Here is a 14,993-nt window from a genome sequence, read left to right on the forward strand (position 1 = left end):
CAGGAAAAGGTGTCAAATATATGAAAACTGGTGAGCAGCAGATGAAACAAGAAAACGGCTTCAGGCACATTCAGACCTGTGAGACTCACTGAGCCACGGCTCTGAGCTTCCTGCGTCTCTGCCAAACACACTTTGTACATGCTGACTGTGTTCAACACTCAACTATAAATTTAGGCTTTTTCAATGAAGCGATTTTTATTCAGTGTTTTCACAAAAGCCTATTTTTATGGATTCGCTACAGCGGAGAACACATGAGGTTTAAGACCTGAGCTGTAAATCACTGTATCAGCTCTGCGCTCACCAACATCATCTCATGTTTTCACTCATTTCTTCACCGACGCGATGCTTTTAAATCCGTCTGTGTCTCTGTGGACCTGGCCTGTACCACTATCTGTCCTCAGAACTTTGCCCCCCTCCTTCTTTCACATAATGGTATGATCCCGGACTGTCTTTGCACGTGATTGGTCGCATGGTTTGCCCATCATAATAAAGTCCCACCCCTGCCCGCAGGGCTCTCAGCAGGGCTCCCACATACCGAGGAGTCATAATGGACAGATGAAGTTATCTCGGTGGCCCTCGGGCCCAAGTTTGACACCGCTGGTCTGAAAGCCTCCACACCCACTCATTACCTGGACCAACTCCCTTTTTGAGAAATCTTTAGAGCTTCACTTAGTTTTGGCGCCTCTGTGTTAGAAGGAGATGAAAGACTTGTTCATTATGGGATGGATCAGTCCACATTTGATGTGTTAATAATGAAGAAATCCTTCTAAGTTTCACTCATTTGCAACTGCAGCTCAACAAGCTTTCATGTAAGACTACAATAATAAACTGTAGTAACTCCATATGAGTCGCACACTTTGAGCCTCACTCCTCTCAGTTATCCTTTAAATATGATCAGTTTGGATCCTCGTGGATTAAAGGAGAAATGAAACTGTCCACGCAGCATGAGGGAGAGAACAAAAAGGGGGAAATAGCTTTTACCATCTTTTAAACCGCGATACTCTAATGGAGCAGCAGTTTTACATAAAACATGCCACGGTAGTACCACATGTACAGGTTATGCGTTCACTATTATAATGGCGCTCAGCTCAATGGCATTTTTAGGGTTTAATCTGAGGTCACGTGTGTTGCTCAGATATAAATGCTTTCCACTGATACTCATAAAACATCGCAGTAATGTGCAGAGCCGTGGTTACAGAGCAGCTGCCTAAATGTTAAAGTTTGTTCGGTTTGTGTGGTTCAACAGTTTTTCCTCCTCATTCTTTCTCTTCCAGCGTTGATCTACTTTCCAACAGCTTCAGTATGACTCACGAAGCATATCTAAACACAGCAGTTGTTAGAGAGCGGTGTGACATCGTTGCTCCGTCCTCCAGCGTCTCTCCTCCACGGTGGCTGGCCCCTCCTCCTGTCGGGTCTCCGCCGAGCGAGCGGAGGAGACTCGCGGCTCCTTCCCCGACGGAGGTTCACAACCAGGGTCACTGCTTGAAGCAGTCAGGGATCGGGAGGACTGTACTTTAAGATCTTTTTTGCTTTTTGGGGTTTTCTGCAGCACGTCATCTTAAAGTTTCGGTTTTAACAGTGTGGTTAAAATGGGACACAGGAGCCCCCCTGCAGCAGAGGAGGTAAGGATATCTGCGCTTGACTGCAGCGCTTCAAGCAGACGTTTATGAAACCTTTATGCATCATTCAGCAGAGCCTCAAGTCATGCATGCGGGATGAAAGTGCTGAAAGTAAAGTTTACCTTTGACAGATTATGACTGACATCTCAGGCGAGCCTTTCCACCAGAAAGTGAGCAGCTGTTTTTTCTGTTCTCTTTTCATTGTTGTGTCATTACAGTGACTTTACAGCAGCTGCTGTGACGATAATCCCGCAGGTGAAGATGGATCTTCCCTCTCAGTTCGTCCTAAACACTCTGCTGGTGCTGATTGTTGTTCCTCTCGCCACTTGTGGCTTCTGCCCCCGACTTTGCTCCTGCCCTCAGCCCACTGAGCTCCACTGCACCTTCCGCTCCCTTCTCACCATCCCAGCAGCTATACCCAAACACGTGAAGCACATGAACCTGGGGTCAGTCCCTCTGGCATCCGCAGCATTGATTTATCACGGTTATTAACCTGTCAGTGACTGGATCAAACACTCAATGCAGTGAAATGCTTTATGTAAACACTTAGGAAGTGTTCTGCATGAACTGGTTGCATGTCTGTTATCCTCTCCACTCTGGTTTTGTTATTTAAGGTTCAACAGAATTAATAACATCACTGACGAATCACTGATGGGCCTGAGGAAGCTGGAGACGCTCATGCTTCATGGGAATGACTTTCACCAGCTGCCTGATGGAGCGTTCACGGAGCTCAGTTCACTTCAGGTGCAATGAAATCAATAAATGGTTGCAGGGGGGTTGTTGTTTGAGCAAAACAGTGAATTTTAATGATGAATCCATATCACTCTCATATGGTATATCACATGCACATATGATTACGAGTCTATACATAAAGCCTATATCTCCTAAAATGCTCGGTTTTAATACAATAATAACTATTTTACTGATTTTACAGCACATATTATTGATTAATTCAACATGAGCACTTAAATGAGATTGTGTAAATATCTTAGATTTATCCACACAGTCTAGTTTTAGGAATAAAAAAGCAAAAGATATCTGAACATGGGCCAAACTGGGAATCGAAATTTACAAAAGACATCCAACTTTAATCATTTTATCTGCTGGACACATTCCTGGTTCTTCCTAAGAATTTGTAAGATATGAAGTAAAAATTGTGTAATTTTAAATCCCAAATTTCTCCCTGAAATGTTAATGAAACAAAGCACTGACATACAAACTGCATGATGTACATGTGCCCTGATGCTGAACCGTGATGCCTGGTTGATGTCTCAGTGCATCAGAAACTAGAAGTACTCTTTCTCTGTTCTTCACTGATGTAGATGCTGAAGATGAGCTACAACAAACTGAAGGAGATCAGCAGGCACGCTCTTCACGGTCTGTGGTCTGTGGCCAGGTTACACCTGGATCACAACCAGCTGGAGCACATCCATCCAGACGCCTTCCAGGGCCTCACGTCTCTCTGGCTGCTGCAGCTGGAGGGCAACCAGCTGCAGCAGCTGCACCCAGACACCTTCACCACCTTCACTGTGAAAAGCCATTTTCACGTCTCAACTCTGAGGCACCTCTACCTGTCAGACAATCATCTGGTGACACTTCCTTCCAGGCTGGTAGGGACCATGCCCCAGTTGGAGAGCCTGTACCTCCATAGAAACCCTTGGATCTGCGACTGCAGCATGAGGCGGCTCCATGACTGGAATAAAAAGTTTCCAGGTGGTATTTTTAATATGTTTACAGCTTTCTTTTTGTGATGGTTAACTCTCTGTAAAACTTAAAGTCCTACCCTTTCGTGGTCCTCGGGACCAAAAATGGTCCCGCCCCAAAAAGTGCTCTAAAAATGTTGTATATCAATATTTTTTTCCACTTTAAATGAGTCAGTCTTTTAAAACTACTTCTGCTTAAAATATCCACATCAAGTTTTAATTATATTTACATTGTTTTAATCCTTTAAATCCCAGTTTGGGTACATGAGCGCCCTGTTTTTTAACAGAAAAAAAATTAAAAACTTAAATATTTTTCATAAAATGCATTTGAAGTAATATTTGATTGTTATTATAATTAGGCCTTTAGATGGTCCAAACATTGGCACCAACATTTATTTTGATCCATTATTATTTTTTGTGCAGGAGCACATTTTAAAAAATCCATCCTTTCGTGGTCCTCGGGACCAAAAATGGTCCCGCCCCAAAAAGTGCTCTAAAAGGTTATATATCAATATTTTTTTCCACTTTATAGTAAACTAAGACTCAAAATGCATAAAATATTCAAAGTCAAAGAGACGTGATGATCTGATTTTATAACACTCTGTTCTTTTGCCCAGGAGTCGTAAAATGTAAAAAGGATAGGACCCTTCCTAGTGGCCAGCTGTGTCCCATGTGCTCGTCTCCCAGACACCTGCAGAGAAAGGACCTCTTTGATGCGGAGAACCTGGTCTGCAGAAGCCCCGTCATCACCGTTCCTCACAGGATGTCCACACCTAAGGATGCTGAGAGTGATGTTTTGACCACAGAGGATTTTATAGAACCATTTGGAAACCTCTCGTTCGGCCTGTCTGATGAACACGGGAATGAGCTGGAGCTGATGTGTAATATTAGCAAGTCTAATGAGCTGACCAAGATCAGCTGGCAGCAGACCAGTCAGCCTCAGCTGACCAACATCACAGCGGTGGTAGATCTGGATTGTCCAGTTGATAGAGAAAAATATGAAAAACTGTGGAGGCTTATAGCATACTACAGCAGTGTGCCCGCACATTTACAAAGGGAAACTATTCTTCATCAAACCCATACGTACAGACAGGACTCTGAGAAAGATGCCCTGTACTACACCGGTCTCAACGTTAATATAACAGCACAACCACCATGGCTGCTGCAAACATCTGTGAACCTTCAGCTGAACCGGCTTCAGTCATCAGCCAGCATGGCAAAACTGACTATGAGCACCGAGCTCTCAGACATGGTGGAGACGGAGGAGGTGCAAAGACAGAAGAGGTCATGGGTCATGATTGAGTCAACAAACACCAGTCATAAAGTCTTCAGCGCCATCCTAGGAAAGCAAACTCGAATGAAGTGCGACGTGCACAGTTCAGGTCGACCAGTTATTCGCTGGATGCTGCCAGATGGCTCCAAAGTGGAGGCGCCATACTCAAGTGCAGGCAACAGACTGTCTGTGTCCCCTGGTGGAGCTTTGATTATTAAGGCTGTCCGTCACACAGACGCAGGAAGTTACTACTGTATCGCCAGGGCTCACGAAGACTTTGCTGTCTCGCCGTTCTATCTGACAGTGCAGGAATCCTCCAGCCCGAGGGACGAAACATCAATCAAACCCAGCGAGGTATTTGTAGGCAAACCTATTTCCCTGCATTGCACTGCATCTGCCTCCCCCGATGCTGAAATTAACTGGATTCTGCCAAACAGCAGCATCGTGAGTCTCCACGCCAACTCATCCCGAGCTTTAGTCTACTCCAATGGCACTCTACATATTCCACAGTCCAAGTTATTAGACAGTGGTTATTATAAATGCGTTGCCGTGAATCAACATGGTGTGGATACACTGGCCACAAAACTCGTTGTTATCAGGCACAACTTCAGGAAGTTTCCAGCAACACCTCAGTCAGCTTCAGGAGTCAACACTCAAATTAAAATCCCCACAGAAGACGCAGAAGAAGCATCAGGGGACACTGAAGGCACTCAGGGTGGGGCTCACCTGGAGCCTTTGAGGAGGAGAACTCCAGGAGGTGTGGTCCCGAGCAGGAGGGGCATTCACCCATCCAGGCACGTCTGGAGGAAGCCCCCAGTGCTTCAGAAACCAAGAGGGTCGCGTGTTGTAGACAGGAAGAGTCCTACTGAGAACACGAGGAGGATTAATATATCGAAAGGTAAAATAGATCCACAGAAATGGGCTCATATTTTGGCCAAGATTAGAGATAGAAAGGCTCAAAATACTGTGACACCAACTCAGCACACAGCAGAGAGGAAAGCTGCAGAGTGGACAACGCAGTCAAATGAAGCTACTACAGGACACGATCCACTGTCAAAAACTGATAAACAAAATGCACAAGAGCAGGCCACGCAACACGTGACATCCAACATTATAGACAACGCACACAGCATGCGAGCTACAACAGCACAGACATCCAACGATATGGTCTTAGACCTACACACAAGTTCAAACAGTGTGTTTCCCCCACAGACCACATCTGTTCCACTGCATGCTGTCACGTTCTGGCAGTCGCTCACAAACACAGATGTTAATGAGGATAAAACAGCTGATTGGTCCCAGGAATCACAGAGGCATGTCGATACAGACAGATTAAAGGTTATTGCCAGTTCGAGTAACGATAACGAACCCTTTTTGAAAAGGATCCTTTCAGTAAACAAATCAACGAAAAGCAAAGAAGAAAAATATCCCAGTGAGCCTGTCATGAAATCTGATGATTTGCAGGCTGTAGCAAGGGCATCTCCAACAACTGGCTCTGAAGGCTCTGAATCTCCTCCACGCCTCCATCAACATAACTCCAGGAGAAGGAATGGGAGTCAGAGGAGGAGGCCAAACAGAAGGAAACAAAAGCTTGTGAAATCTGTCCAGTCTATGGCCATCACACCTGCCAAAGCTATCCCAGCAACTGTCAAGACCACTCCCTCCACACTGCTAAAAATAGCTTCCTCAGAAGTTACAGCAACCAATCCCAGCACCACTGTTCCATTCACCGGCAGCCAAGAAGCGTCATCAGGAAAACTGAGTCATAAAGAAAGCTCGGCCTCCAGGCACGACCACGAGGCAGCCACTAAACCCTCCTCCCCACCAGCTTCTCTCCTCCAAACAAAGCACAGTCATCTGCCATTATTAAAAAGCACGTTAGCGGCACCATCACTTCCAGCAACTTTTCCAGAAGTGGGCGATACAAAGACAACTCCATCTCCACTGGAGCACTTCAGTGTACCAACACCAACCTCTTTGCAGAGGCTTATAAACACGCCTGCTCCACCCATTAGGCTTCCTGAGGAGACACAAAGGTCAAGTGTTATGGGTGACCTCGGACCTCTGCCAAGGTCTGACAGTTGGTTGGTGGGTTTTTACGCCACCAACACCAAACAACTGCAAACCAATGGGGAGGAGAGCCAACTGGGCCAGCAGTACACAACTAATGAAGGGATGCTGTTGAATGAGAGTGGGGAGGGGTCCCCATCCTCCACGTCTTTGATCGACCAAGTAATGAAGACAACCTCTGGGTACACTCGCAGTGACTCGACTGTGACACCAAGCATACTTTCCAAGGATTATTTGGAGACAGCTCTGGATGTTACACAGACTTCTGCAGCAGAAAATTCACATTATACTTCTAGTCAAAGTAAACCCTCAACGGTAGCTCAGAATCTTAAAGAAGCTCTAAATGAAAATGATTTTCCTGCTACAGCTAGTACCTTTAAAGCTAAACCTACCTCTCCTGCCACTCCAAGGCTCGATCCTATAATGCGTATCAAAGTGACAGTGGATACCACACTTCCCAAAACATCTTCCACAGAAGCCAAGATGGACTCTTCACTGAGGACCAGCATGCAGGAGACTCCCTGGATCAGAGTCAGCCATAATGAAGACCAACAAATAAACCCCGTCATCAACATATCAGAGCCAGAATTAAACTTCCAGCCCACAACCCAGTCGGCAGACCACAAACCAACTAGCACACGTCTGACTAGCAGACAGATCGTCTCACAGTCGGTCACCTCTGCACCAACTGCTACAGTCCAAACTAATCCGCATAGGGGGACACTGTTAGCAAGTACTCTCAATGTGTCCAGGAAGCACCAGGTACCCAGACAAGGATCTATTCCAAGAGGAAAGCCAAGGATAACTGAGACTCATCTCCAGACTTTCACTGTTAGAGCTGAAACAGATGCTCAACTTCCCTGTGAGACCGAAGGCGACCCAAAGCCCTTCCTGTCATGGACCAAAGCTCTTAGTGGTACGTATGACTCAACCTCATTCATTCTTCTTTCCATACATTTTCAAAGCCGTCATACGAAAACAGAAAACATATCATTTATTTATTCAAATGGAAAAATCCAAAAATATTTTGATGTTGTGAAATGTTAACCAGAGCAATCTGTAACTACCTGCAGACTTATATAAATACAGCTTGCAAAGATGTTTTATTGGACATATTGACACATAGTATATCAAATAGCAGATTATCAGCAACATTTGCAAGCATGTCAGTATGTTCAGATGTGTTTCCATATAACCTCCATGACTGACGATGCTATGATGTAGATGATGCACTTGTAAGATTATGGTTAAAGTCTTGAATTTCGTAACATTTTTATGATCTATGTCACTTACTTACTTTATTATGATATGAGTTTTTAATGATTAAAAGTAACTATTTTGCTCTTACAGGGTTTTTTTCCACGGTTGGCAATCACACTAAAATATTTGCATTTTTCATTAAGTCCTCTCATTTATTGTATTTTTGTACACTATGTAAATGTGACATCAATTTCTCTTGCGCTAAATATTTTATACTCTCAATTATTTTCATCTTAAATTGTATTCTGTGTTTGAGAAAAGACATTTTGTGTCTGTCCACCTTTGCAGGGGCGAATATTCCTCAGAACACCAGGGTCCAGAGGTTTGAGGTCCACCAAAACGGTACATTAATCATCAGGAACACACAGCTCACAGACGGAGGCCGATACCTGTGCACAGCGCAGAACCAGCACGGCACGGACACGATGCTGGTCAACCTCGTGGTCTTGTCTCAGCCTCCGCGGGTCCTGCATCCTCGGCACAGAGACATGACTGTGCATCTAGGTGACAAAGTCAGTGTGGAATGCAAAGTGGAAGGGCATCCTGCGCCCCGGGTCACATGGGTACTCCCTAACCACGTCCATGTAGCTGCTGGTTCTGTTTCTGTTCCATCTCAGCAGCACGTAGTTGTTGGAAATAATGGCATCCTGCAGATCAGCCAGGCCCGCTATACAGACAGAGGGATTTATCAGTGCATTGGCAGCAGTGCAGCTGGAACTGACTCTGCTTCAGTCCGTCTTCATGTCCGAGCATTGCCACCCGTGATTCAGCAGTCACATCACGAGACTGCCACATTTTCAGAAGGCAGCCCCGCCTACATCCACTGCACTGCTACAGGTTCCCCTCCATCTGTTATTCGCTGGTTTACACCTGATGGTGCACAGCTCACTGCATCCCTAGACACTGGACAGAACCGGATTGTTTTCCCCAATGGGACGCTCTACATACAGCGTGTGGGCAAAAGAGATACTGGGAGGTACGAGTGCTCAGCCAGTAACACAGTGGCATCCAGCAGGAGAACTGTGATCCTGAACATAAGGAAGAATCTGTCCTCTGCCAAGGCCAGTATCATCTCATCATCACCCCAAAGAACAGACGTCATCTATGGGAGTAGTTTGTTACTAAACTGTGTGGCAACAGGACAGCCAGAGCCCCGAATCATCTGGAGGACACCTTCTAAGAAGCTAGTAGACGCTCAGTACAGGTGAAACGTAAATCAAAAGGCCTCAATCATTCAAAGCGATCTTAATTATTAATCATATGCATCAATTGGTTGTTTGTTTTCTGCAGTTTCGACAGGAGAATCAAAGTGTTTCCCAACGGCAGCATTAGCCTCCATCCAGTGACTGACCAGGACAGTGGCGATTACTTATGTGTGGCTCGTAACAAGATGGGCGACGACCACGTGCTGCTGCGGGTTCACGTGCTGAGCAGACCAGCCAAGATTGAGCAGAAGCAGCAAAGATCCAGTCAGGAGGTTTTGTCCGGTGGGGACCTGACGGTGGACTGCGTGGCGTCTGGCCTCCCCAACCCTGAGATCAGCTGGGTTCTGCCGGATGGCACGATGGTTAACCCAGTCAAACAGAGCGATGGTGTCTTTGAGGGGCGCAGTCGCAGGTACGAGCTGTTTTAACTTCTACAAAGTGCTCCCAGTGTCTAACACAGGGGGAAACACCTTCACCTGCCAGTATGTGTGCTGTCTGATCCAAGTTCTTCTGTGTAGATGGAAGTTTAACCATTTTAATGAAGTTATATTATATGGTGATGTTTGTTTATCAGAAGGATCTGTGAGTGAGAAATGACTGAACATCCATCTTCCTTTAACTGTTTCATGAACTTCTGGGCATTATTACAGAAAACTGAGCTAACCTTCTCTGTCTGTACTCTGCTGCAAGAACTCGACTTAACTGTAACCTAAACAGTTCTGCCACCATGTGGTCGAGAGCAGCTACAGAGCACGTGAATGAATTATTTAAAAGTACAATATTGCTCCAATAAATTGTATCCATTTAAACAAAAATGACTAAAAACAGAGCTTTGCTAGTTTGCCTTGTGAAAAGTCTGCAACTACCCCATAAATATGTTGGAAGGTGTCTTACAAATGACCTCATGTCATTGGTCTCATTTCATTAAAACTAGACTCCCTTGGAAACGATTAGTCGAGTCTCTGGTGCACCATACCACCTTAAGTTTAATGACATAACATCTATTAAGCATTGGTAAAATGTGTATTTCTTTTTGACATATTTTGGCTTAAACAAAACATAAAAAGATTCACAAAGCATCAAAACTAGAAGTGGCTTTAAAAAATCGATTTCCCAATTCAAACCGATTTTAATTTGAATAATGCGATAAATCGATTCATTATCCCGAATCAATTTTTAAATATAAATGTATTTTGCCAGAAATGCCAGAGTCTCCGCTCAAAGCTCACTAAACTATTTCAACAACCACCAAAAAGCTAAAACAGCACATGAGAGCAGGTAAACAGATTCCACACAAAGATATAAACACAGAGCGTGGATCATTGACCCGACCGCACGTAAACGGGCACGCCGTCGGTGCTGAAGGCCGACATCTCACAGATTCTGATGCTGCAGGTTTTGTCCCTCTCCATCCAAAATTCACTGAACCAGCAGCAAAAGATCCAAACTAATCTTCATGTTTGATGAACGTCGTTAATTCCCTCTGATTATGGCTGTTTTGCTTCTACCACAATATAATCACACTTCCTGCACAGCTCTTTCTCTCTCAGTGAACTTCAAGAACAGTTTACCATCCTAGAGAAATCCTAGAGAATGGGAGGCAGAGCCTTCAGTTTTCAGGCCCCTCTTCTGTGGAACCAGCTTCCAGTTTGGATTCAGGAGACAGACACTATCTCTACTTTCAAGATTAGGCTTCAAACTTTCCTTTTTGCTAAAGCATATAGTTAGGGCTGGACCAGGTGACCCTGAATCCTCCCTTAGTTATGCTGCAATAGATGTAGGCTGCCGGGGATTCCCATGATGCACTGGGTGTTTCTTCTTCACTCACTATGTGTTAACAGACCTCTCTGCACTGAATCATATCTGTTATTAACCTCTGTCTCTCTTCCACAGCATGTCTTTATCCTGTCTTCCTTCTTTCACCTCAACCAATCACAGCAGATGGCCCCGCCCCTCCCTGAGCCTGGTTCTGCTGGAGGTTTCTTCCTGTTAAAAGGGAGTTTTTCCTTCCCACTGTCGCCAAAGTGCTGCTCATAGGGGGTCATATGATTGTTGGGGTTTTCTCTGTATGTATTATTGTAGGATCTACTGTACAATATAAAGCACCTTGAGGCGACTATTGGTGTCATTTGGCGCTGTAGAAATTAACTGAAAATTAATTAAATTAACAGATTTCAGTCAGACTGAAACATCAGGTGTAATCACTAGTTATTTTTCCTTTGGTAAGAAAAGAACTTCATGTGACAAAAGTGATAATATGTGAAGTTTAAATTTAAATAATGTCATTATATATGTTGTATTAATTTAATACATTCTCTTCATTGCCAACCAATGAATCCATTAATGAAAGTGTAACAGTGAGTAACCATTTCTTCTCTTCTGGATCTACATGTAGGTATGTGGTGTTTGACAATGGGACACTTTACTTCAACAATGTTCGCATGCCAGAACAAGGCGACTACACGTGTTACGCGGAAAACCAACATAGCAAAGATGAGATGAAGGTCCGAGTCAAGATCAAAGCTGCACCCTCCCCACCGAAAATCCAAAATAAAGATCCACAGACTGTCAGCGTTTTCTATGGCAAGGAAGCTACACTGAGATGTAATGCCAAAGGTGAACCAGCGCCAGTCATCACATGGCTTTCCCCTTCAAACAAAGTGATTTCCCCCGCATTAGACAAATACCAGGTTCTGGATGATGGGACATTGGTAGTTCAAAAGATCCAACGTTTTGATAAAGGGAACTACACATGCATAGCTAGAAACAGAGCAGGACAGGACCATGAAGTCACCAGACTCGAAGTCTTGATAACACCTCCAGTGATCAGTGGGTTGAGAGGAACGTTGAATGCTATCAAAGTAACCGCAGTTCAGAATCAGCAAAAGCTGCTGGACTGCAATGTGCATGGAAACCCCAGCCCTCGAGTTACTTGGCTTCTGCCAGGAAATCTGACCCTTTCTGCGCCATATTACAGCAACAGGATGGTGGTTCACCAGAACGGTACCTTGGAGCTCCATTCACCCAAGGAGACAGACTCGGGGCAGCTGGTTTGTATTGCTCGTAATGAAGGAGGGGAGGTCAGGTTGGTGGTCAACTTGGATGTGAAGACAGTTGATGAGAGGCCACAACTTAGAGCTCCCAAAGCAAATGTTCAGTCACTGAGTGTAGGCAATGCTGTGGCTTTGAACTGCTCCTCTGAGGGCTCAATACTGCTGCCTGTCACCTGGATCCTGCCCAGTGGTACACCTTTGCGTAGTGGTGCTCGGTTCTCCAAGTTTTTCCACCAGCCTGATGGCCTGCTGATCATCAGCAACCCCTCTATGGCTGAGGCTGGTGTGTACCGCTGTCTGATACATAATTCAGGGGGGCTTGTGGAGCATACTGTTACACTGTCCCCAGGAAAGAAACCAGAGATCAACAGCAGATATAATTCCCCTGTCAGTGTCATGAATGGGGAAAACCTTTGGCTTCACTGTCAAACCACTGGTGAAGCACTCAGACTAGCATGGACTCTGCCCAGCGGAGTCGTCCTCAGCAGACCACAGAGAGCTGGGCGATACACCATACAGCCCAATGGGACACTTGCCATTCAACAAGTGTCCATCTATGATCGGGGTCCCTACGTTTGCCGAGCTAGTAATGAGTATGGCAGCTCCTTGCTCTCCATTTTGGTAAATGTAATAGCATACCCACCTCAAATTACTAATGGCCCTCCCTCTGTGACTTATGCTAAACGTGGAGTTGCTGTTCAGTTAAACTGTGTAGCAACTGGCATCCCTAAAGTTGAGGTAGCGTGGGAAACACCTGACAAAATCCGTCTGGCTGCCAATGCAAAGCCAAAGCTCTTTGAAAACAAGTACCTCCTCCCGCAAGGTTCCCTCATCATCCAGAACCCAACACAAAGAGATGCTGGCATCTACCGATGCACAGCCAGAAATGCCATCGGCTGGGACTCTAAAGCTACAGTTCTCAACGTGTTCTAAAACGTTCCTCTTCGTCTGTAGCCGCCCAAACAACTGCCTGATTAAAAGGAAGCGTTTAATCACCACATGTAGTCATAACTTCAGTTATAATGACGAGCTGATTAAAACCTGCAGTGATGCTTTGAGTGTTTGCTCTTTAGAGGCCGTTAGTTGAAGATACCGTGTGCCAGTTTACAGTTTTCACCGTTTTGCAAACTTCCCATTTCAAGCATTTAGGAAATATATGCAGTTTTTTTGTTTGTTTATAGAGGACCAATTCACAACAACGATTTCCTCAGCCACTTTACATTGTGAGGTAATTAGCCTACACAACTGGAAAGAGAAAGTAATTGTCTTGTGCTGGCACTTCACGCTATCAAGCAGAATAGTTGTGTTCACCTGCTATGTGCAAGACAAATACTGTAATAAAGGCTTAAATAATATAAAACATCGTTGTTTCGAGTGACTCAGGGACGTGGAGCGTGCACGCCAGCATGCAAAACACAAAAGGACTTTTTGATGTTGATTCGTTTTAGCATAAGATGCTTATCTTATCAAGGATGTGCAATGCTTTAATTTATTTTTCTAAACTTTTGTAATATAATTGTTAATTGGAAATCTACATTTGTATTCATCGGTCAAACTAAATATGTGGACAGCGATTTCGTTTTGCTGGCTTGTGATTAGCTCGGCTGCTCAGTGATGCTGCCGGGGTGCGATGTGCAGGTTATGACAGATGGATCACGCCTAACCACAATCATCTACATGAGACTGAATGAACAACATTGGAATAATTAGCATTTACGCCAATGACTGCCAAACTGTTCAGCATGTTAAAATGTGGCCTGGCGGGACAAAGCTGTGCAAAGACCCAGCCTTAAACTATCTGGCTTTGGCTCTATCAGCTCCACTCAAAGTTCATCACGCCCAAACATTTTATCCTTTGATCTTCAGTGGATCAGTGAGCATATATTCCCAGCTGTATGTACCTTTTCTTCAGTGGAACAGTTATTTCTGACAAGGACAGATGATGTCAGCCTGTAAACAATTGCTAAACAGCTCATTTACTTGTGAAATACTTTTGAACTTAATAAAATTGACTGAGAATATATGTAATTTTGTTGTTGTTGTATTTTTATTTAAAGAAGCTGAAACTGCTGGTATCCTGTGCTTTTCAGAATAAAGGCCCAACCTGAATATTTCATGTTTTTATGGTTCAGATTTTTCAATAACTCACAGCGACGTGGAGCATCTTTGCTTCTGCAGAGTGCTGACACTGCACTACGCTCTCATTTGTAAATGATTTGTGTCTGTCACACTGTGATGCGTAGCAGTTTTCCTTATTTGAATATAAAATTCCTCCACATTTCCACTAAGCTCAAAAATAAAACCTTTATTTGTGCTGAGGTAGGAAAGGGAACAACCTGAAAAAGTGATGACTCAACAATGTTTGCCACTCTGCTAAAAATGACACCATAACTGAGAAAAATGAAATATAACTTTCTTACTCTAAATAAATAACTCAAAAGTGCAGTTTTTGTTTAGCTGGCCTTATAGATCAAACTTTGCAATTAGGATGAGGGAAGCTGGTCGCTGAGAGTCGCCTCTTACAGCCACAGTCTGCAAAGAGGAAATCTATTAGATTATCTTATATGTCCTAAAACAATCCCACTATGAGAATTTTAGCATCAGCTACACGTTTTGTGACAGCTGGTATCAGCATTGTCAGGGTTAATCAGTAAAAGTGCTTTTCTACTCTCCCGGAGCGCAGTACTCCACTGTGGTACACCACCCAGCTTCTCACATGCGGTGCAGCTTTTTCACCAGTAAAATGACTTCAAAGGTGTTTTTAATAATGTGGCTACAAAGATTTAAATGCAGAACTGAATAACCTTGAA

General features: G+C 44.3%; 1 protein-coding gene across 2 annotated transcripts; it reads left to right on the plus strand.

The window, feature by feature from the left end:
* Window positions 1–589: 589 nt before the first annotated feature.
* Window positions 590–14,854, plus strand: mxra5a (matrix-remodelling associated 5a). 2 transcript variants are annotated; one of them, XM_085151408.1, is made up of 8 exons: window positions 590–1,622; window positions 1,838–2,065; window positions 2,234–2,363; window positions 2,942–3,332; window positions 3,940–7,581; window positions 8,214–9,129; window positions 9,216–9,542; window positions 11,526–14,854. In XM_085151408.1, exons 2-8 carry the CDS (start codon window positions 1,881–1,883, stop codon window positions 13,114–13,116), a joined length of 7,182 nt encoding a protein of 2,393 aa, XP_085007534.1. In that variant the 5' UTR covers window positions 590–1,622; window positions 1,838–1,880; the 3' UTR covers window positions 13,117–14,854. The 2 variants fall into 2 exon arrangements, with proteins under 2 accessions (XP_085007534.1, XP_085007533.1); XM_085151407.1 differs by having other exon boundaries at window positions 1,875–2,065.
* The last annotated feature ends 139 nt before the right edge of the window (window positions 14,855–14,993 follow it).

The sequence above is a fragment of the Neolamprologus multifasciatus genome, chromosome 23 (genome assembly GCF_963576455.1).
Source record: "Neolamprologus multifasciatus chromosome 23, fNeoMul1.2, whole genome shotgun sequence".
In the NCBI taxonomy this organism is placed as follows: Eukaryota; Metazoa; Chordata; class Actinopteri; order Cichliformes; family Cichlidae; genus Neolamprologus; species Neolamprologus multifasciatus.